General features: G+C 43.4%; 1 protein-coding gene across 8 annotated transcripts in view; it reads right to left on the minus strand.

Moving 5' to 3' along the window:
- Positions 1-24,706, minus strand: part of LOC306934769 (mitogen-activated protein kinase kinase kinase kinase 4-like) — a 143,444-nt gene that overhangs the window by 33,725 nt on the left and 85,013 nt on the right. For 4 of the 8 annotated variants that reach the window (XM_079517532.1, XM_079517530.1, XM_079517533.1 and 1 more), the window contains exons 5-15: positions 23,485-23,595; positions 22,343-22,433; positions 20,981-21,111; positions 20,243-20,297; positions 19,688-19,766; positions 17,711-17,886; positions 16,987-17,062; positions 16,238-16,448; positions 9,485-9,646; positions 7,070-7,156; positions 3,311-3,673 (exon numbers count right to left, since the gene is read on the minus strand). In XM_079517532.1, coding sequence (XP_079373658.1) covers positions 3,311-3,673; positions 7,070-7,156; positions 9,485-9,646; positions 16,238-16,448; positions 16,987-17,062; positions 17,711-17,886; positions 19,688-19,766; positions 20,243-20,297; positions 20,981-21,111; positions 22,343-22,433; positions 23,485-23,595 — 1,542 coding nt within the window. The remainder of the gene's footprint in view (positions 1-3,310; positions 3,674-7,069; positions 7,157-9,484; positions 9,647-16,237; positions 16,449-16,986; positions 17,063-17,710; positions 17,887-19,687; positions 19,767-20,242; positions 20,298-20,980; positions 21,112-22,342; positions 22,434-23,484; positions 23,596-24,706) is intronic. The other 4 variants (XM_079517535.1, XM_079517536.1, XM_079517531.1 and 1 more) reach the window with 2 other exon arrangements.

Consider the following 24,706-nt stretch of genomic DNA (forward strand, 5'->3'; position numbering starts at 1 on the left):
ATTGTAGGGAAAAAAAAGCATAAATCGTAAAAAGTAGCACAATTTATTTTAGCATTTTGGATACTTTGTATAGTAGAGCAGTGGCGTTTTGAGGGATGGCGACCTGTTCATCAGAATCTAGGCCAATCTATGCTAATATGATATGTAATAACATTTAATAATGTAAAATATGGCAATTATAACCCTGTGCGCTGAGATGCAAATGCTGCATTGTCCTTAAAGGTATATTCAGTGATTTCACTTCATTCAAATATCACTTTTTTTTTTTTTTTTTTTGATAATCCTCCCTACTATAGAGTGTGCTGACCATATAAGGAGTTCCTCCCTGTCCCCAGTGAGCCCCTGGGGTCAAAAACCCCTAGTTTCAGTTTTGGTGGCGGGTGGCAAAGCCTTCATCCAATCAGGATGAGAGGGGCCTTCGTCCAATCATGATCGAGTGGGGGTGGGCCTTGGTGCACATGCTGTTGGCCTGTTGCACTTCCCCCCCACTGTAGAGTGTGTGCATGTACACATTTTGTTACCGGGGCGGACTGGGTGGTTTTCCAAATCACCCAAATCACTGAATGCTCCTTTAATAAATAATAAAACCATTAATAATTTCTACTAGTGTGTCGATCTCTGTTTGAACATCTCAGTCAACGGCCTCCTCAGCTTTCCTACAGCTTTCCTTCCAAGAAAATAAAGCCAAACACAGTGACCTTCCCGTTCTCTTTAAAAAAACAACATGGTCACTGTGGGAGGTGTTATTTCTCAGTCTGTATGGTCTAGTACAGGGGTGGGCAACTGGCGGCCCGGGGGCCACATGCGGCCCCCACCTTCACTTAATGCGGCCCGCAGGTTAATATCAGAATATTAGTATTGATTTCAGCTGTTGCAATTCCAAACATGCAAACATGACCTGCTTTAAATATACTTAATGACTAGTATTAAATGACTAGTACTTAACGACTAGTATTAGTAGTATTTTCTTTTTGTGTACAATTTGTATTTAGTTCATAAAGTTATCATAACTAAAACTAAATCCATTTGAAAATCAATAAAAAGGTTACTTTTCAGGTTTCTAATTAAAAAAAAGCAAACAATAATTCAGTATTTCAATTCAAATATAGCAAAAATAGCTGATCTACAAGCTCAAAACGTGTCGCAGCGCGACGCGTTTTGAGCTTGTAGATCGGCTATTTTTGCTACGACAGTAATATGCAATGCGGCCCTCTGGAGTGAGTGTGGAAATATAGTGGCTCTCTCCATCGTCAAAGTTGCCCATCCCTGGTCTAGTATAAATGAGAGAGGAGGGAGGAATGCACTGCTACGGAGTGTGAAAACACAGTGGGTTGGACTACAGAAGACCGCACTGACGTTCAAACCCAACAATAATCTTTGAATATACTGTATATTCTTTTTTTTAATGTTTTTTTGTGTGGCTTTCGCCTTTATTTTATATTTTTTTTATGGAGGGACAGACAGTAGGCTGACAGGAAATGGGGAGAGAGATGGGGGGTAAGACATGCAGTAAAGGCCGTCGGGATCGGGAGTCGAACCCGCGGCACACTGCCAGGCTGGATTACCAGCCCAAGGTGCCTGGACCACTGAGCCACGGCCCAGGCCTAATATACTGTATATTCTTTCAGAGCGAACATTTTTAACTCAAATCTTTGCTTCTGGGGGGGTCCCAGGAACAACATATTTTCAGATTCGGGTCCATGGCCAAATACAGAAAATTCTGGGGGTCCTTGACATCAAAAGGGTTGAGCACCTCTGACATAGAAACATACGTTTTTCAAAAAACTGTCAGGATTTAGAAGCCATTTTTTTAGAATCGTCCTCAGGCCTAAATGTGTTAATCAAAATGAATGCAAACTGTTAATTTTAAAAGAGTTTTCTACACTCTTTAGATGCTTCAGGCTTTACATGATATGTCCAGCTGTCATTAACATTGGGTGTGAGATTAAGAATGGGCAGTAATCCCTTCATCAAGATGGCCTTCTCATGCTCTGACAGCAGTTCTACGATACTCCATACTGGCCACATTAAGATTCACCCTTCATGTAAATGCCTTGTACATTGATAATGCATAATTCAATATACTTATTACTTACTGTACAAGAGTAAATCTAAGGGCACTGATGTCAAATTAGTCTTTTGGCTGATTTAACCCATTTTGACCTGGGAACGATTCTATGAATTTCTTCTACATCCTGACAGTTTTCAGAAAAAGCTATGTTTCTATGTCAGTCGTTCTTCGATTTTTCAAAAATAGCAGACCTACAAGTTCATAGCGCGCCACTCGGTGGCACGCTATGAGCTTGTAGATCTGCTATTTTTCAATAGCTAAAGCATAACATAATGCTAACACCAAAAGGGGTTCCCGCCCAGAATGGGTTAAGATTCACCCTTCATGTAAATGCCTTGTACATTGATAATGTATAATTCAATATACTTATTACTTACTGTACAAGAGTAAATCTAAGGGCACTGATGTCAAGTTAGTCTTTTGGCTGATTGATCAAACATCCTTTTTGCAGCTGCCTTCTTTTTTTTCTCTCTACACGAAATCTCTTCACCAAAACTATCCTATCTGCATACATGCTGGCAACACGTTGTAACGCGTCATGTTGTGAGCTTGCAGGTTGGGTATTTTTGATGAATGTTCACCTATTATGATCCCCAGAATAGGGATGCTAGCGGCTAGCGCTCATGTGATTAAAAAGAAGCGTTGCTGCCACAACGCCCAACTATAGCAATCTACTGCTTAACCCCTTTTGGGCGGGAACCCCTTTTGGTGTTTTAAACATTGTTATAATTTAGCTATAGAAAAATAGCAGATCTACAAGCTCGTAGCGCGCCACCGAGTGGCGCACTACGAGCTTGTAGGTCTGCTATTTTTGAAAAATCGAAGAACCACTGACATATTTTGAGGTCAGGCCTAAATGGGTTAATGACTTAACACATTCGACAGTATGCACAGAGTCATTTGCGGTATTATTTTGCAGTTCCCGTGTAAAAACTTCAAGTATTCTCACAACATATTTAGATGTTTACTTTTGCCCCGGTGTAAAATAACCATTTGATTTGAACCATTTCAAACCTTTTGAAACTATTTCACTAAGAGTCGGGAAAGACAAAAAGGGCTTTGGGTGAACTAACGCTACAAAGCGATTGGCATCCCATCCCCCACACCAGCAGCCAGCCGTCACCAACGTGTAGTCAGCACACGCAGTGTGAGTGAGCAACACACACACACACACACGCGCACACACAAGCACATGGAAGCAGTCTATAGAGCGGTCAGTGAGCCCGGAGCGTCGTTCACCTCTCTGACCGGCTCAGGGTCGAGGAGGGCCAAGCTTCTGATACAGTCGGAGGCGGGGCCCGGCGGCAGCGGGGGCTCGGAGGGGCCCGGAGGTTCGGTGTCATTATCTCTCTCCGGGCTGCGGTTTTCTACGGACTCGAACCTCTCAACATCAACGCTCTGCTGGGGCTTCGCTCTCTCCTCCGAGTCCGGATTGGGGAGGCGCTTCGCCCTGTCCGGTTCGAGGAGGTTCTGTTGCTGGGCTGTTGTTTTGCTACTAGCGTCGAGGGGCTGGAGGGAGAGCAGGTAGGCCTGTTCCTGCTGGAGCTGCCTTTGGAGCTTCTGGGCCTGACGCTGCTCCTCGAGCTCCCTCCATTTGTACTCCTGAGTTTTAACAGGGAGGAACGCGCTGACCCACAGCCATTTATACAGAGTACATTCAACTCTAAATAGACCCCATTCATATAGTCGCTTTCTCCAGAGCGCTTTACAACTAATTTCACATTCACACACACTGTCACACACGCATACACAGCAGAGGAAGGGGATTCACTGTCTTACTCAAGAACACGTCCGACCCGCAGCCAGGAGGAGGAGGGGATTGAACCGAGAACCTTCTGATTCCTAGATGGCCCATTCTACCCCCTGAGCCACTGCCACCCCGGCAGAGTGTGGCTCAGACTCTCAAGAGTTAAATGAACACTCAGTAATTTACAGTATAGAACAAGTGTTTCGAGGTGGTAAAACCACTGTTGTGTACCTGCTGCACTGCCGTGGCTGGACATGCAACGCTGAGCATGTCTAGGCTTCTTTTCAATGGAAAAAACAAACTGGTTCATCTTTATCTATCAATGGCTCCGACTGTGGGTAGTTTCAGCGTATTATTTGTATGAACTGCATTGTTTCATTGTTAAAAAGTGAACACTTTAATTGGTCTCAAGGCCTTTGATACCGGCCAGCGTTAAGGCAAATTGATCATCTCAAATTACCTGCTTTTCAGTGGACTGTGTAGCGTTAAAAACTGACGCAACTGTGCCATTTTGCAACAGAAAAAACAGAAACGTGCCAATTGTTAATTGCGCTGCCGTACCATTACACGGCAATGGGTTTTATAGCCGAACGCCAGAGGCTTAATCCATGAATGGAGAGAACTGCTTTGGCTCAAGCGTGCATTGCATTTATTCTCTGCAAGTTGGGCCAAAGCAAATGTTTGAATACTTAACATTAGCTAGGGCCACTTCTAAGTGTGAACGCAAGTCCCCAGGCCTGATTTATACTCTAACTATTTTTTGTACCGAAAGTGGCCGATCTTTATAAGCTCACAACGCAACGCACCTTCAAATGTCAGTGGCATAAATCAGGCATTATGCGTCCATGATTAAATTAACGTATTCAACCCGGCTTATGCGCATGAATGTTGATGTCACGAGGAGGAAACGGCGAGGGCGACAATGACAAAGCAGCCGTGTGGAACGTGGAAGCAGGGACGGCGAGTGGTCACATCCTTCCATTATCTAAATGTCGTCCCAGGAGGAAAGGATTCCTTCAGACTATCATAATAATAGTAGTATAGTAAAAGGGAACATGAAGTCACCGGAGCCCTGCAAATAGGCCTATAACCACATTACGACTGTCCCCAGGCTGCACATACAGTACCAGACCCAGGGAGAAAACAAGGGAAATCCTCGCTTCCTGGTGGCTGACATCATCACTAAGGGCCAGTAAAAATTCTGGCTTCCCACGAGGTGACATCATCACTAAGGGCCAAGTAAACATTCTGGCTTCCCACGAGGTGGTTTTGTTTAACCCATTTTGGGCGGGAACCCCTTTTGGTGTTTTAAACATTATGTTATAATTTAGCTATTGAAAAATAGCAGATCTACGAGCTCATAGCGCGCCACCGAGTGGCGCGCTACGAGCTTGTAGGTCTGCTATTTTTGAAAAATCGTGAAAATATTTATTTCAGAAAACTGGAGGATTTAAATTTCGAGGTCAGGCCTAAATGGATTAACAGCCCTCAGCAGATCTACAAATGTCATGGATTAGACCTAACGACTTCATACAGAGGCTGGAAAGAGAAACAGGCTTCAGGAATGTCTGTAGAACTGCGAGGACTAGTATGAGTAACACCAACATTACTATACCGTTATGTAACCTCCTGGGAATTGTGAACCGTACCTCGTAAAAAGTTCGACTTCGAACAGAGAGGGGCGTAAAGAAGGACAGCAGGGAAGGATATGGATTCAGAGGAAGAGAGGGAGGATGTTGAAGAGTCGTAGCCATAAGAGAGAGATAAGAATAAGCGAGAACCATAATATTTGTACTAATTAATGCCGCCTTTATTACAGGCTCTAATATATTTCTCACCCATCACAAATAATTTATGTTTAAAAAAAAGAAGAAAAAGAAAACGCATTCAGGTGGCCGAGGTTAAAGCTGCGACGTTTGACCGCTAGAGGGCAGCAAGGAGTAACCTAACTGATGTAACTGTATTATCTTTACCCCATCCAATTATAAAAATACCAGTATAAGAGAGACTAATAAAGGCATGGCCTCCCTGTCTAATCTTATCTCTAATACTACAGTAGGTGTGCGGCCCAGTAATAATTTATTAATATTATTATTATCATCATTATGTATTTTCATTAATGTTTTAATTTTATTATAACTAGTTTAAGCTCCCTTGGCAGCTTTAAGGAAGGCCACTCGATAAGCCCTTCTGGGTTTTTTTGGTCCTTCCGGCACATTTTCTGATTTTTATTTTCATACAAATGTATTTCATTCCATTTGAAATTTCCTTTGTTTTTCTTTTAATGTACATCACGTGCAAATAAAACTAAACTAAACTAAACTAAACTAAACTAATAAAGCCACATAAATCACAATGTATTCAGTGGCAGCAGAAAGCATTATACAGCATGGATGAACTGGCTGCTTGTGGCCATCCTGCCTAGCGATAAGTACAACAAGGTGCTTCAGGAGATCAGTGCTGGTGTAGACCATAGAGTATATATATAATAGAGACTGAACTGGCGCGAAGCTTCGCCCCCCCCAGCTATTCATGTCAGTGGAAGTTGCTCAGTGGCGTTTTGAAGCACCCGGAAGACTGCCGGAAGTCCCTCCCAGGACCTCAACTTTGAGGTCCTGAGTGACGTAGGGCAACCGAGCGCTCAACGTTAAAGCCCAGCTGCACGGGGTTTCCCGGTCATGAATCCACGGGTCCGCCTGTAGTCCCTCCTCCTACCACTAGGACCCAGAGCTTCAACGTTGGAAAGTCTGCCTGCCCCCTTGGTGTAGACTGGAACTCATCTATGCTTTCTATGGCATAGGTATCCGCCGGGAGAAACTAGACGCAGCTGCTAATTAATTAGAGCGATAGTGTGTGTGTGTGTGTGCGCGCGCGCGCGTCAATTTAACAAAGGTGCAGACGATCAGTAATCAGCAGAGAGAGAGAGCGACGTTTGCGCTACTCTATGTCGAATTGATGAGTGGACTCGGGCCCCAGACATTTCTTTTCTCCACGGAAATAAAAACGTCTGGGTTTCCGAGGCTATTGCTGTTGTAAGTACAGTAAGAGAGACATTTTTTCAACATTAAGTGTCAGTTTGAAGGCTCACTTTTTTTTGTCCAGGTGTGCCCACTGCGTTCGGATTCGCGTGCACACTAGGCTGTGTACATGTTCAAATCAATGTGGCCGCGCCCCGACACTGATATTACTTTGTGTGTTTTTATGTAGCACCGTGAACAGACAGACACTCAGACAGACAGACAGACACTCACCAGCAGCATGGCCTGTTCATGCAACAACTGCTGCTGCAAGATCTCCAGGTGTCTCTGTTCCTCCTCCAGCTGACGGCGGATGTACTCCTGGAACAAACGGAGGCAACATTACGGTCTGTCTGTCTGTCTGTCTGTCTGCCTGTCTGCCTGTCTGCCTGTCTGTCTGCCTGCCTGCCTGCCTGCCTGCCTGCCTGTCTGTATGTCCACACAATACAAAAAACTAGATCTATGAAGCAAAAAAAAAACAGACGGTAATCCTGGTCTCTATACTGATGGAGCGGAAAGGAACTGGTTGGAATAACGTGTCCCTTCCACGCGCTACGTCCAACCCGGGGAAACTCTCCCCTGTCAGGTGAAAAGAAGCGGCTTGGACTCATCATGCATTGAAGGAAGCATGAGGTCAGTCCGTTGCTGAGAGGGAGGGTTACAAAAATCGTGGGATACTAAAAAGGTATGACCAAAAGGCAGGCACCTGAACTTTTGTGCACGGTCAAATTACTCATTATTCCAGGGCTTTAAAATAAACAAGCAGTGGCACTGGGTCTGAATGTAGAAGTGATATCAACACAACCACGAAACATCTGTGGTTCGTGACTACTATTGCGAATATCTTTTGTGGTCGACTTAAAACAACAATCAAGCCTAATCAGTTCGACAGTATTCTGTATGTAATGAAATGAAAACCACAACCACTCAAGCCCCATTTTATTCTTCGCCATGCAGTGGCGTCGCACGGCGAAAATACACGATCTACAAGCTCTCAGTGTGTCACATCGCAATGGGAAAGCATGTATCTGCATCTGCTTATTTTTGGTGGTTGCACACTGGTGCGTTTTTTCGCTGCGTTTTGCGGATCCGAAAGTAGTAGGCTATCACCAGCTGTCAGCCTGTCACCAACACCCCACTAGACAGTAGAAAGTAGTAGGCTATCACCAGCCGTCAGCCTGTCACAAACACCCCACTAGACAGTAGAAAGTAGTAGGCTATCACTAGCTGTCAGCATGTCACCAACACCCCACTAGACAGTAGAAAGTAGTAGGCTATCACTAGCTGTCAGCCTGTCACCAACACCCCACTAGACAGTAGAAAGTAGAAGGCTATCACTAGCTGTCAGCCTGTCACCAACACCCCACTAGACAGTAGAAAGTAGTAGGCTATCACTAGCTGTCAGCCTGTCACCAGCACCCCACTAGACAGTAGAAAGTAGAAGGCTATCACTAGCTGTCAGCCTGTCACCAACACCCCACTAGACAGTAGAAAGTAGTAGGCTATCACTAGCTGTCAGCCTGTCACCAACACCCCACTAGACAGTAGAAAGTAGTAGGCTATCACTAGCTGTCAGCCTGTCACCAACACCCCACTAGACAGTAGAAAGTAGTAGGCTATCACTAGCTGTCAGCCTGTCACCAACACTCCACTAGACAGTAGAAAGTAGTAGGCTATCACTAGCTGTCAGCCTGTCACCAACATCCCACTAGACAGTAGAAAGTAGTAGGCTATCACTAGCTGTCAGCCTGTCACCAACACCCCACTAGACAGTAGAAAGTAGTAGGCTATCACTAGCTGTCAGCCTGTCACCAGCACCCCACTAGACAGTAGAAAGTAGTAGGCTATCACTAGCTGTCAGCCTGTCACCAGCACCCCACTAGACAGTAGAAAGTAGTAGGCTATCACTAGCTGTCAGCAACACCCCACTAGACAGTAGAAAGTAGTAGGCTATCACTAGCTGTCAGCCTGTCACCAACACCCCACTAGACAGTAGAAAGTAGTAGGCTATCACTAGCTGTCAGCCTGTCACCAACACCCCACTAGACAGTAGAAAGTAGTAGGATATCACTAGCTGTCAGCCTGTCACCAACACGCCACTAGACCCCACTAGACAGCTGCTTCAAACAGATAAAATCGACCCTGGTCCAAAAAAAAACTAAATATTCGGTGACAGTGTGCAAACATGATTGATTGAAGTGAGGTCAATTTGTTTTTTTACATCCTCCGAAATTAGTTTTTAACCATTAGTGGTGTCCTCTTTCATCAGTAGTAGTATTCCTGCGTTTCCTCAGTCAGTGGTCACCTGTTCGCGGTCAGCCCTGTTTGCGGTCAGCCCTGTTTGCGGTCAGCCCTGTTTGCGGTCAGCCCTCCTCACCTGTTCACGGTCAGCCCTGTTCGTGGTCAGCCCTCCTCACCTGTTCGCGGTCAGCCCTGTTCGCGGTCAGCCCTCCTCACCTGTTCGCGGTCAGCCCTCCTCACCTGTTCGCGGTCAGCCCTGTTCGCGGTCAGCCCTCCTCACCTGTTCGCGGTCAGCCCTCCTCACCTGTTCGCGGTCAGCCCTGTTCGCGGTCAGCCCTCCTCACCTGTTCGCGGTCAGCCCTCCTCACCTGTTCACAGTCAGCCCTGTTTGTGGTCAGCCCTCCTCACCTGTTCGCGGTCAGACCTCCTCTTGTCGTCGTCGGCCCTGCGGCGTTCCTCCACCTCCTTGCGGCCTCTCTCCATCTCCTCCACGCGTCTCTTCTCCTCCTGCTCGCGGCGCCGCTGCTCGCGCTCCTGCTGCCTCCTCATCTCCCGCTCACGCCGTTGTTGCTGTGGGCAGACACAAGGGCGGCGACAGAGGTGAGCATGGTGAAAATATTTCTAAAACATTTGCATCATCGTCATCGTCAATATGAGGTCAGGCGTCCAGATAGGAGCCTCGTCGCGATCGGACGGACCGCCGTGTTGTTCATAGGGCTGCAACTATCATTCAACACATTGTGTGTGTGTGTGTGTGTGTGTGTGTGTGTGTGTTGATTTCGTCAACTAAAATGATGACGGAAAATGTTTGTCGACTATCTTTTTTCAGTGATGAAAACGAAATAAAAACTAAGCTACGATGACTAAAACTAAGACTAAATATAATACAATTTCGTCAACAAATAAAAACTAGACTAAAATGTAAGGGAGGGACTAGTGGAGAAGAGATCCAGTAGAATTTTTGGTTACTGTGAAGCATTGTGAGCTTGTAGATCAGCTATTTTTTGCATGCAACCAAGTGTAAAATCAGCCATCTTTTGTGGTCGACTTAAAACAATCAAGCCTAATCAGTTAGACAGTATTCTGTATGTAATGAAATGAAAACCACAACCACTCAAGCCCCATTTTATTCTTCATCATACGGTGGCGTCACATGGCGAAAATACACGCTCTACAAGTACACTCTCAGTGTTGCATCGCAATGGGTTGAAAGCATGTAGATCTGCTTATTTTCACCATTGTCTTTATACGGCCCACACAATTATGGTGGTTGCACACTGGTGCGGTTTTTTTTCGCCGCGTTTTGCGTAATGTCATGGTAAAGTCATCACTAGGCATGTAACGATATATCGTATATCGATATATATCGATATTAATCCCGACGATATGAATCGATTCATTGAAATAAATCGAAAATCGAAAATCGCTTTAGTCATATTCCATCATATTCAAGTGCTTTACTATTTTCAGTAGTAGAGCACTGTAGAGGGGACTGTGACTGTGCCCAGGTGATGATGGTCGTTGATGCTCATGTTTCTGCACTGTCAAAAGTAATGCTACTTCTTTTGCAATGTAGTTAAATAAAAAATCTCAGGGGGGAAGATAAATTATATAAAATTTAAAAAACGGCAATTTCTCTAAAGAAATATATTTTTTTTAATATCGTGAAAAATCGTATCGTGAACCTCATATCGTGATACGAATCGTATCGTGAGTTGAGTGAATCGTTACATGCCTAGTCATCACGCAAAAAAAAACAGCAATCACGGCATTGGCCGTGACATCAGACAGGAAAGGAGTTGGCCCGCTGAGATGTCAACGTTACATGTACTGTTTTAAAACAATAACCATTTAATCAGCGCTGAACTCCCATCCGTTATCTAACAGTTGGCCGTCAATGCCGTCAGACACAGATCTGTTTAAACATCGATTTGTCTGTCATCGTCTCGCGAGGAACGCTACAGTGGAAGCTCTATAGTCTAGGGCAGTGGTTTTCAACCTTTTTCATTTCAAGGGCCATTATTTGTTCGGCGTTAAGAGTCACACGGGCCACCATTTGATGAGATTTAGCCTCTCGGACCCAAAAACTAAACGTTATATTGTTATCGTTGGATACGATTTTGGCCACAATTCCATGCTGTATTGTTGTTCGTACCATAGGAGAGATAACAGGCGAACGTAGATGAAAATTACAATTCTTCTACATTTCTCAAATTGTGTAGTGTTCTTGTAAATTAAGTAATGCAGATGTTTAACTTTAATTTAACTCTTGAGAGCGTAAAATGAAACCAAATGGACCCGTATGAATTGTGAGTGAGCCCCGGAGCCATGGTTGGTGTGTGGGAACCCATGGCTCCTGTGCTGGCGGCCATCTTGGTACCTGTCAGAGTGTAGAGTAGGAGAGTAGCGACACTAGCGCTGAATACAAAGAAAGGCCTGGTGTATACAGTAGCTAAAGGCCTTTGGCCTTTTCAATTCGTTGAGAATTACTGAAATTGACACTCCATTATTTTCTGTGCATTACATCTAGGCATGCACAGTCATATCCATAGAATATATCAGTGTAAAAAAAAAAAGAAAGAAAGAAAAGAAAAAACATGTAGCAGACAACCAAACTTGAACTCCTGCCCAAATGCCCCTTAGCTGTTCACACAGTAAAATTCCTCAGTTCATTTAACTCGGAGACTTGTACAAATGTACCCTTGTGGGTCCATTTGGTTCCATTATGTAGAATTTTACTGTGTTCTGGCTTCGTGCACTGAGTTGGCTCAATAGCTGTTGTTTGCAAATTAAAAACAAAATACCCTGCTCCAATTCTCCGATCTTTACATTAAAGCGCTTCCCTCCGCCAAAGATTGTGTACCATTTCATTAAAATCACATCAAATCAGGCTCACAGTGGGTCGTATTCTATAAATATAATTTTAAAAAAAATGTATAAGGTTAAAAATCAGGACACTAGGACTCCACTAGTTCTAGAAGAGGAAAACCTTTCTCTCTCCCTCCACTAGTTCTAGAAGAGGAAAACCTCTCTCTCCCTCCACTAGTTCTAGAAGAGGAAAACCTTTCTCTCTCCCTCCACTAGTTCAAGAAGAGGAAAACCTCTCTCTCCCTCCACTAGTTCTAGAAGAGGAAAACCTTTCTCTCTCCCTCCACTAGTTCTAGAAGAGGAAAACCTTTCTCTCTCCCTCCACTAGTTCAAGAAGAGGAAAACCTCTCTCTCTCCCTCCACTAGTTCAAGAAGAGGAAAACCTCTCTCTCCCTCCACTAGTTCTAGAAGAGGAAAACCTCTCTCTCTCCCTCCACTAGTTCTAGAAGAGGAAAACCTCTCTCTCTCCCTCCACTAGTTCAAGAAGAGGAAAACCTCTCTCTCCCTCCACTAGTTCAAGAAGAGGAAAACCTCTCTCTCCCTCCACTAGTTCTAGAAGAGGAAAACCTCTCTCTCTCCCTCCACTAGTTCTAGAAGAGGAAAACCTCTCTCTCCCTCCACTAGTTCTAGAAGAGGAAAACCTCTCTCTCTCCCTCCACTAGTTCAAGAAGAGGAAAACCTCTCTCTCCCTCCACTAGTTCTAGAAGAGGAAAACCTCTCTCTCTCCCTCCACTAGTTCTAGAAGAGGAAACCTCTCTCTCCCTCCACTAGTTCTAGAAGAGGAAACCTCTCTCTCCCTCCACTAGTTCTAGAAGAGGAAAACCTCTCTCTCCCTCCACTAGTTCTAGAAGAGGAAAACCTTTCTCTCTCCCTCCACTAGTTCTAGAAGAGGAAAACCTCTCTCTCCCTCCACTAGTTCTAGAAGAGGAAAACTTCTCTCTCCCTCCACTAGTTCTAGAAGAGGAAAACTTCTCCCTCCACTAGTTCTAGAAGAGGAAAACCTCTCTCTCTCCCTCCACTAGTTCTAGAAGAGGAAAACGTCTCTCCCTCCACTAGTTCTAGAAGAGGAAAACCTCTCTCTCTCCCTCCACTAGTTCTAGAAGAGGAAAACCTCCCTCTCCCTCCACTAGTTCTAGAAGAGGAAAACGTCTCTCCCTCCACTAGTTCAAGAAGAGGAAAACCTCTCTCTCTCCCTCCACTAGTTCTAGAAGAGGAAAACCTCTCTCTCTCCCTCCACTAGTTCTAGAAGAGGAAAACGTCTCTCCCTCCACTAGTTCAAGAAGAGGAAAACCTCTCTCTCCCTCCACTAGTTCTAGAAGAGGAAAACGTCTCTCCCTCCACTAGTTCTAGAAGAGGAAAACGTCTCTCCCTCCACTAGTTCTAGAAGAGGAAAACGTCTCTCCCTCCACTAGTTCTAGAAGAGGAAAACGTCTCTCCCTCCACTAGTTCTAGAAGAGGAAAACGTCTCTCCCTCCACTAGTTCTAGAAGAGGAAAACCTCTCTCTCTCCCTCCACTAGTTCTAGAAGAGGAAAACCTCTCTCTCCCTCCACTAGTTCTAGAAGAGGAAAACCTCTCTCTCTCCCTCCACTAGTTCTAGAAGGAGCAGTTTGATCTCAGCCAAACCTTCCAGAGACGCCAACAAAGGAACATCCAGCTCACTGACACGAGGAGGGCCGATCCGAGCAGGCCTTTTTAAATGCCTCGTCTGCGGGATCTAATTATAATAGTTGTTCTTTTTGCCCTGCAGCACAATAACTGGCTCTAGAGTTTATTGTCTGAGCTTATCTAACTGAATCCGTTTCTACATCAGTAAATTCCATAGTCTTAGTATTTTAACCCATTTAGGCCTGACATCGAAATAAATAAAAAGTCTTCTGAAAGAATATATATTCAAAGATTTGTGCCACATTTTCATGAATTTTCAAAAATAGCTGACCTACAAGCTTGTAGCACACCACTCGGTGGCGCGCTATGAGCTTGTAGATCTGCTATTTTTCAAAATCTAAAGTATAACATAATGCTTAGTTAAAACACCAAAACGGGTTCCCGTCAAAAATAGCTGACCTACAAGCTCGTAGCGCACCACTCGGTGGCGCGCTATGAGCTTGTAGATCTGCTATTTTTCAAAAGCTAAAGTATAACATAATGCTTAGTTAAAACACCAAAACGGGTTCCCGTCTAGAATGGCTTAATCTCTCAAGACAGATTTGGAGCTCCGCAGTGTAGAGTTTGTTGTTAGTAGGAATGTAAACAACGACACACCACTGGAAGAGGAGGGCTGAAGGTGGTCTCTGCATGGGGAATTAGTCGCTGGTCGGTGCCCCCAGAGGCAAATTCAAAGGATCATTATTTTTAGTTAGTCTTTTTTTGCCGATGGGTTCCCAGATACTGAGATTGCAAGTATTTTGACTCTGGCTGCTTCCATTACAATGGAGTCTATGGCGCATAATATTAGACAATAAATTATAGATTTAGCTGCGGTGCCTATTACAGAGACTCTCTCTCTCTCGATGAGAACAACAGTGCACAAAGCTTTGATTTATTATTGCATTCGCAGCACTGCAGGAAAACCATGCTGAGGAATGCAAGGGTCAGAAGAACCAGAGAGCCCTTACATTAGTCATGTGATCCCTACAATGATCCAGTTAATGCCTCCAACATACAAGAAGACTTGTAAAACATACAAGACGACTTGTAAAACGCAACAGACAGTGAAAAGAGCCGGCATCGCACATTTAACGGCGGCGGTTCCGCAGATTACAGTCGCTACCGCCGGACCTTCGTTAACCCATTTTGACCAGATTCTACAAATGTCTTCTAAATCCTGACAGTTTTCTGAAAAAGCTATGTTTCTATGTCAGTCGTTCTTTGATTTTTCAAAAATAGCAGACCTACAAGCTCATAGCGCGGCACTCGGTGCCGCGCTATGAGCTTGTAGATCTGCTATTTTTCAATAGCTAAAGCATAACATAATGCTAACACCAAAAGGGGTTCCCGCCCAAAATGGGTTAAGACGGCCATCGTTAGGCAGCTCAAACTATACTGGGTCATGTTCGGATTTGTCGTAAATTGATATAATCTCGACGGCTTCGACTACATCGGGCGGCTAAACCCTTTAACACTGTCCATAGTGTCCCGCTCTATTATGTGCAGATTGTGTATATTAAATCGCTGTAGCGAAATCTGGGCCAGACTCAGGCTTTTAAGTTGTATATTATGGTCTGTTAGAAATGTTTAATGTACATTTTAGGTTCACGATCACGTCACGTTTACAGTAACGAGAGTTGTCCATAAAAAAACGTTGATGTGTTTGCCAGTGCTACTCAAGAGACCGTCTTAGTGGAAGGCAAGCAGAGAGAGGCCAGTCTCTGTGAAATCAAGTCCAATTTAGAACGAACAAACGAACGAACATGGGGCAGAGGAGGGTCTTTTTTTACCACCACACTTCTCTGAAGAACAGACCACCATGGGTTAATGACAGGGAACCCTGTGGGTGTTTCACGTTTTAAATGAATAAACATGTTTACACGTGAACAAATATGGGCATACGGCATGCAATTTTAGGCTGAGGCTAACCAGGGTTATTTCCCCAGCGTTACTGACAAGATAGAATAACAACTGTGACAGACAACAACGCATACAGACAGACTCGCTGGCTGCAGACACATGCTCATATTTTATGCCAACAACTCGGTGTTGTTGAGAAAAACCAGATCGACAGACACGCAAAGCCTCGTGCAGAGACGGAAGAGTGCTAAACAGAAGCAGACCTAGACGGGATGAGTAGACACTACAGACACATGCCTGTGATTGTTCAATGAAGATGTCAAGGACCTGCCCTGTTCCACACGTACCAAATGCTAACCTTTCATCTTTTGTTCCGTATCAGGTTTTCTATTTTTGTGTGCGTTTGATCACCTTTTCCATATTATCTGCCTTACCACGTGGATTGTGGAAGGCCTTTTGTAAACTTTGCCATAAGAAAGGTGCTACATAAAGATTATCATTGAGGTGCATTCCCACATTTTTTGCTTGCAGTGATATCAGATCTACAAGCTCATAGCGTGGCACTGAGTAAAGGTTTTTAACTCATATCTTTGCTTCCGGGGCTTCCAGGCAACAACATATTTTCAGATGGGGGTCGGCGGCCGATTACATTTGATTTTTGGGTTCCTTGACATAAAATAGTTTGAGAAGCTCTGATATAGAAACATTAGCTTGTTCAGAAAACTGTCAATGATTTAGAATCTTGTCTCAGTCCTAAATGGGTTAATGTCTCCTCCACAACGTACCTCTTCCAGCCGCCTCCTCTGCTCCTTCTGCTGCTCGATGCGTTTCTGCCTCTCGGCCAGTAGTTGGCGCTTGTACTCCTCCTGCTCCCGGAGCTGTTGCTCCTGCAGGAGCTGCTGGCGTCGCATGGCCTCCGAGCGCTCCTTGTTCTCCTGCTGCAGGCGGATGAAGTCACGGCGCAGCGTCGACTCTCCTGGCTGGTTCACGATGGAGCTGCGCCCAGGGAGGGATGGGAGGGATGGGATGAGACGGAAGTTTTCTTTTTTTTTTCAATTTACGTTTTATTGAATTTTAATCAAACATACATGAAAACGAAACGACTGACAATTGACAATACATACAACCGAAAACAAAACAAGACAATATACGTACAATACACACAAGGGGAGATGTCTGCCTCTCTTCTCTATTGATGATCATTCATAATACATAAGTACCTCAAACAGGTGCATATACAGGTTAAACAGGTTTAACTGAAACTATACAAAATCAGGTCTTATGGTAGAAACATGAGTAATCCATCTAAACCAGTTATCTGTGAAAACTTCAACTTGACCTCTGAAGCTGAATTTAATTCTCTCCATAATAAATATATTATAGATTAAATCAATCCATTCATTCAACCGAGGATCATGTTGGTGTTGTCATGACCTAGAGCAGACCTGTCAATGATCCAGGCGACGTCTGCATCACACGTTGCCCATCTGAAAGGACCTTAAAATGAGGTTCAGGAAAAGATGCTACTGGTTACCTTGGTTCTCCTTCTTGTTCTCCAGGTGTTTCCTCCTCCTCTTCCTCACTGCCACTGTATTCATACTCCGTCTCATCTGAAGAGGTGATGAGAAGAGAATACAAATGTTGGCTTAAGAGCTAATGCTCAGAGGTCCAAGAAGCAAGCGTTGAGGTGGCCATCAGGCCAATGCCGACAAACACTGCATTATTCTACTCTTCCAGCTACATGTTGTGGCAACCAGCCAGTATGGTCGATTGTATTCTAAGGGCTCCATTTGTGTCCATGCTATTGCTAACCCCTTATCCCTAAACATCTTTGCCTTTTTTACTATTTTGAAAAACAGTTTTGAATAGTTCAACTAGCCAATCTATATCGACACTTTGTGAGCTTGTAGACTAGCTATTTTAACTATTCAAAAATGTTTTTCAAAATAGTGAAAAAAGGCAAAGTAGTTTAGGGGTAAGGGGTTTAGCATGGACGAAAATAGAGCCCTAAGATCATAGACATGTAGTCTATACTTACAGGACCAATATTAAGGATGCAATCCATATTGACAGACAATTCTTGTTTGTGTCTGTGTTTTTGTCACTAAAACATTTCAGGTGACTATAAAATATGACAAAAACTAAATTAACCTTTACTGAAAAGACCGACTAAAACTAAATCAAAATGTGCTGTCAAAATCACGCTGGAGCTAATGATGAAAATCACAACAGTGTCACGTTCTTCTATTTGGACGTACCCTTGTCTCCCCTCTTCTTCTTGGTGCGGTCGATGTGGTCTTTGAGCTGGATGCGCACCTGCCTCTCGTTAGGCTGGTCCCTGATGAAGGGGTGTTTGAGCAGCTGGTCGGTGGGGGGTCGCTGGGTGTAGTTCTTCACCAGGCAGCCCTCGATGAAGCTGAAGAACTTCTTAGACCTGGGAGGGCGGGGACACAAGGATGTCTGATGTCACGCAACAAAAATGGGCAAGGTGTCGCACTAGAGCCTGCGTTCACACTGGCAGCTACAAAGATGCAGGAGGACATTCATTTTCAATGGATGCCAGAGGCATGAAGATACAAAAGATACATCCAATGTTTGTAGCTGCTACGAAAGCTACAACAAAGCTAACTCTCCCCGTGTCCCCTGCCTAGGGTAGGTAGCATGCAGTAAACATGCAGTAATCCTGGTCTCTAAAACTGCCTCCCCCTGGCCAGCCGGGGCACCCGATGAAGGGGAAAGGAGCTTCCACGTGCTACATCCAAACAAGGTGAAACGCCCCCCTGTCAGGTGAAAAGAAGCGGCTTGGACTCCTCATGCATAGAAGGAAGTATGAGGTCAGTTCCGTTTGCTCTCCCCAGGTTGGCAGAGGAAGTGTAGAGCCAGGATTACATTAGATAATTGACACTGGGTGAAAGAATGGGTTACAAAATCGTGGGATAAAAATTGAGTTGAGCTAGCTTCAACTTCTTCAACAAAGCTACAAATATGCTGTGTGACTTTGTATCTGCTAGTATAGCATTATGCTTCGTCGTACCACGGTGTTGCTTGCCGAAAATAGATCTACTGTACAAGCTCGCCTCTCATGGCATCGTGAGCTTGTAGATCAGCTATGTCCACAAGCAGCACCATTGCACACCGAAGAATACATCCAGCTTAATGCATCAGCATGAAGCTTTGAGTGTGACTTTTCTTTATTTAGATGGGTGTTTTGTTTTATATACATAGAACAAAATTAGTAGAGCATAGCGCTAACATTGCTCGAGGTTAGCAGGTGCAGTCAGAGACAGTGGTGTGCCCATTGTGGCTCGAGCCAGTCAGTGCACAGACCAAATTATGCTCCTTGTGAGTGCGAGGACCGGGGTTCAAATCTGACCAATATTATCTTGTCTCGCTTGTTCCTCCTCTCCCTCTGCCCTTGGTTTCCTTCCTGTCTCTCTACAACTAACCTGACTGAAAATAAACCTTAAAAAAATAATTTAAGTACTAAAACTGTCAAGGCATGAGGATATATCACCCACCAAAAGGACCTGAAATGTAGTGCTTTTACAGATAATGTTCTTAAAATCAACAATGTCTCTAAAAGCGTTTGCATATATGCAGCTGCTCAGGGGTAGACTGGCCTCTTGGGAACCGAAAGATTCCCAGTTCAATCCCAGGGCTCCCCCAGAGTTAGTGTCGAAGTGTCCTTGAGCAAAACGCTGAACCCTTAATTGCTCCCGATGAGCAGGTTGGTGCATATGTGAATGGGTGAATGTAATGCACAATCTCTGTAAAGTGCCTTGGATAAAGGCGCTATATAAATTTACCATATACGTTGTATGTACTGTCTCTTGTATCACTACTGTAAATACTAGTGTGTCAACTATAATAATGGTCACCAATCAGGACTTGGACTTGGATAAGTGACTCTTGATTTCACTTTTTCTGTGACTCTCCTATAGCGGCCAACAATATTGTCTGGCACTATTGTGTGGCTTTCCTAATAATCACCTTCCCAATATTGTTAATAGCGCTAGAATTTCTACAGGTGATCTTACATACATTTCATGTATTCGCCAGAGAGAATGTCATCCGTGTACAGCTTGTAGAAAAGTGGAGATATTACTAAATACACGTTTACTACTCAACAAGGAAGTTGGGAAATGTACTTGTCCGAAGCACAAGTGCCTCAAAAAGTTAATGTCAAGCCCTGCGGAGCCGCTGCTGTGATTCTAATGAAACATGAGATAACTTACCATTTTTTGGACTTGAGTCGAGGAGGAGGGTTTCTGGGGATGAGGAAGAGAGCTCTCATTGGATGCATGTCACACAGCGCTGCATGGGGGGAAACAAATCACACAGAGACTGTTGATAACAGAGACTACTCTTCCAACGGAAGGTTTTGCAAAGGTGTTTCTTTTATTTCAGATATTTTCATTTAAGTTTTAGGCAATGGGAATATTCACAACTCCAAAATACGTTTCAGGATGAACTCTTCCCTGTTATCTTTGATTCTTATGTCCAGGGATTTTTTTGTTACCCCTTTTTAGTAGGATCTTTTGATCATACTATTCATTATGTTTTTTTGTTAGGGTTGTTTTATAACTGTAAAAAAAAAAAAAAAACTATAATAGTGAACAACATGTGTAAAGCTTATTATATTCCATTGTGCAAGTGTCACTTGCCAAAGACAACTGATCTAGAGATCAGCTATTTAAGAGACACGTTTGTATACTTGACTATAGCAGAACACGTTAGGCTCAAAGGGCTTGTGATTAGGTTAACATGGGAGATGACATGGGAGAACTTACGAGGAGCCCCCTCAGCCATCTCTATGGCAGTGATTCCACAAGACCACAGGTCACTCTGAAAACACATGGACGGTGAATTAGATTAGACGGATGCAGTGGACACAGTATGCATGTATATTTGTGTTTCTGTTCATCTTCACATAGCATTTTACTGTATTTGATAACCATTTTAAGTGAGATTTTTCTATTTTTGTGTATTTGATTCATATGTATAGACATTGTTACAGTAGTCGATAGAGACTTGCTCTCAGCCCAGACATTTAGTGTGAGCATTTTTGTTTAACTGGAATCAAAAATCATACCCGTCTGAACTGAGAGGTGCTGTTGGAGTGTCGGACTTTTGGTTGTTTAGTTGTTTAGGGCAGCGGTGGCCGAACGGTTTGCGGAGCGGTCTTGATACCGGAAGGTCGCCAGTTCGAATCCCCGGACCGGCACGTTACAATTACCACCGCTGAAGTGCCCTTGAGCAAGGCATTGAACCCCAACCATGAAATGTTCTATGAGCAGGGCGTGGCTGTAAACAAGCATCTTGAGCTTAGTCCACTTACCCTGGGTAAACAAGAACTTGTCGGACAATTGGAATAGAGGGACTGTTGGTTGTCGGACAATTGGTTGTCGGACTATTGGAATGGAGGGACTGCTGGTTGTCTGACTATTGGTAATGTGACTATGTGACCCCACTTTAGCGACCACTGTACCGTTTAGCGTGACCTCCTCTGCCCTGGCAGAGCTTCTTACCCTGTAGTCGTAGGTGGCATCTGGGTTCTCGTCACAAGCGATGACCTCCGGAGCCATCCAATATGGCGTCCCGATGAAGGTGTTCCTCCGGCCCACTGTCCGGTCCAGCTGGGCGCTCACGCCAAAGTCAACTGGAACCCAAAAGGTTAGAACCAGTTAAGAGACGCTAATGTACCGTTGGCTTTTTAGTGAGAGCAAGTGCTTTACTTTACTTTATTTTAAGCATATATACAGAAACAGAGATACAAAACAGGTACAAAAGGTGCAAAGTATATCGTTTTAAGGCTAAGTAAGACAAAACTCTTTTTTATTTGGCTCATACTGCATGTAATTGCACAAAGAATAGCAGCTTTTTAGAGGGCAATATATATTTATATACCGAAGAAAGTTGTGTATAAAGTGCAGTATTACATTCAAGTAGTACAGGATACGTTGTCAAATAAAGTGCAGGATTGGTTCAGTTATCAAGTAGCCATCTTTAGCTGAAGTAGCTATTTAGCTTTTGGTCTATTATGCTCCGAAATCTAAATCCTCGTAACGAGGATTGCTATGTATTAAAAAACATCTATAATGTTTGAGTTTACATATGAGCATCATCTGAGTCTCTTAATCGTTTCACTGCTATTAAGCGTCCCTGTCTTCTAAGAATCTCATAAAAAATGGTTAGAAAGCTTGAACGTCGCTCCAATTAAGGTAATCTAAACTTAGTTATCCTAAAGAACTACCAAGAAAACGAACTGCCAGGAAAATCCTCAGTCTTCAGGTGAATAGTGGAACATTATGTTGTAGACATGCAGGCTATTGGGGTAAACTGATTCATTGCATGTAACATGATTACAAAAATCTGATTACAAATACATTACAAATGTGACCATATTTGACTGAGGGACTGCCATTGGATTTGCGTGTCATATGAAAGCAGGGAATCATAGCTTCAAATTGACATATTGGCTGTTCAGTTTGACCCACCAGTTTTGGAGATATGGCTTATAGAGTAACGTCTTGCAGAAAACAGAGAGTTGAGAAAACAGGCTTGAAATGTTCACTTCTGTGTGGTCTCTAACATTACACCTAGCTACATGTTTAAGCATTTATTTCATATTTACATGTTGATTTCAGCTCGGACACTTATTTCAGACATGCTCTAGTATGTGAAGAGTCTGCCTGTGCTATTAACTAATTTTGAAAATTAAAAATTAAAAAAAGGTTTTTCTCTTCTGGTGAAAAGCTGGAATTTGCGCGATGGCAGGCTCTCAGTCAAATCTGGTCACATATAATCAAACGGACAACAAAAACTGAGCTTAGCAATACTTTTGGGTACTGTGAACCAACACATCGAACCAAAACCGCTCCTTCACATACCCAGTTTGACCTCAGCATTTTCAGTCAGCAAAACGTTCTGGCCCTTGATGTCACGATGGATCACATGATGGGCGTGTAGGTGAGTCAATCCCTGAGGAGTAATAGAAAAAGAAAAGTGGCTTGACAATTAGCCCTTCGCTAAGCCCCACCCATTCCACTCTGCGATGGCAAGCTGTCCTTCTCACCTATTGATATGCATGTTAAATGATGGGATTTCTCCAAATAAATAATCGGGCATTTCAGTAGCAAGAGCTTCAAAGTCTTCTAAATCTAATCGACGAGGCTTGCAGTAGGCTGTATGCACTGGACAAATACACATGACATTATTTCAATAAGCTAGGAATACAAGGAAATTGTAGCGGGAGAAACAGTATCCAACTCAATCAACTTAATCAACTTAACAGTATCCAACTCAATCAACTTAACTCAATCAATACCATGCATTACCATGTAATGCATGTAAGACTACGCTGATTAGCATTATTGCCATCACCTGGGTTGTGTAACTTTACTATTAACACATTTAGGCCTGACCTCAAAATTTTAAAAAAATCTTCTAAATCCTCCAGTTTTCTGAAATAAATATTTTCACGATTTAAAAAAAATAGCAGACCTACAAGCTCGTAGCTTGTAGATCTGCTATTTTTCAATAGCTAAATTATAACAATGTTTAAAACACCAAAAGGGGTTCCCTTCCCGCCCAAAATGGGTTAATGTGTTCAACAACAAACCCAGCAATGCAAAATAACATTGACAGCTATGAGGTGACGAGAGCTTGCCCAACCTTAGCAACGGTTGCTAAACTATTTTGACTGGCATTGGACTTAGTTAGGGTTTTTGGGGTGGGGTTTAACCCATTTTGGGCGGGAACCCCTTTTGGTGTTATGTTATGCTTTAGCCATTGAAAAATAGCAGATCTACAAGCTCATAGCGCGCCACCGAGTGGCGCGCTATGAACTTGTAGGTCTGCTATTTTTTTAAAATTGAATGAAGAACGACTGACATAGAAACATAGCTTTTTCAGAAAACTGTCAGGATGTAGAAGACATTTTTAGAATCTGATCTCAGGTCAACATGGGTTAAAGCGAAAAGGTCAATAAACCACATTTCCCAGCATGCATCTGGGCGATCCAGGCACTCACCCTGAGGATCTCTCGGGAGATGTAGGCGATCCAGTCCTCCTTGAGCGTGTTGCCCTTGGTGTTCTTCACCAGGTCTGTGATGGAACCTGCTCCACAGAACTCCATCACCAGCTGGAGAGGCGAGACAAAGAGGTGAGTGAACAACAGTACATGAAGTTTTAGTTTAGTTTAGTTTATTTCTGACCTTTCACATGTATAACAATACATAATACATTATACAGACACTTGAGTGGCCCGAAAAGGTGTAGGCTGAAGCTAAAAGCTTATAATTGCCTACCCTATTGGTTTACAGAATCAAATATTAAAACAAATTAATAGAACTGACAGAACTGTCAAACAGTTTATACATATGTTTGCTGATTCAACATGAACATACATTTGAGCGGTTTTGTCTTGGTGGATGCAGGATATGGACTAGAACTAGGGATGCACAATGTTGAAATGTTGGCCGGCCCGGGTAATATTTGGAAATTATATCGATATCGTGATATGAAGATTTTCCTTTTCCTGGTTTTAATCATTCAAGGCCTATTATATACTGTACAAATATTATTTTTTATACGTATTCAATAGCTCACAACATCTCGAATGTTTGTAGATTTTAGTTTTTTACATTTGAACATTTTCAGATTATCCCAATATCAATATTGATATATTGAAATATCATGATATTTGTCCATATCACTTTTGATATCTGTCCGATACGGAAAACGCATTATCGGCTGGTACTGATATGATTGATACAATGTGCATCAATAGATATAATTATGGAGAATGTGAGAAAACTCTCACGTGACACACACACACACACACACACACACACACACACACACACACACACACGCGCGCGCGCGGACATGCACACAGTATAGCCATAACAGTGGGGGTTGTGCAGGGTTCAGGGAAGCAGCTGTAATAACAGATATAGCGACTGTGTGAGAGTTAGTAACTCTCACTTCTCTCTCTCTCTCAACTCCTTCTAGGAACCTAGAGCAGGGGTTCTCAACCCGTGGGTCGCGACCCCTCGGGGGGTCGCCAAATTATTTTAGGGGGTCCCCAAATTATTTGAAAAAAAAAAAGAAAACGATTTTTTTATTTTTTTAAATTGACTTTTTTTTTTAAATAGCAGACCTACAAGCTCGTAGCGCGCCACTCGGTGGCGCGCTATGAGCTTGTAGATCTGCTATTTTTCAATAGCTAAATTATAACATAATGCTTAAAA

The sequence above is a fragment of the Electrona antarctica genome (genome assembly GCF_951216825.1).
Source record: "Electrona antarctica genome assembly, chromosome: 13".
In the NCBI taxonomy this organism is placed as follows: domain Eukaryota; kingdom Metazoa; phylum Chordata; class Actinopteri; order Myctophiformes; family Myctophidae; genus Electrona; species Electrona antarctica.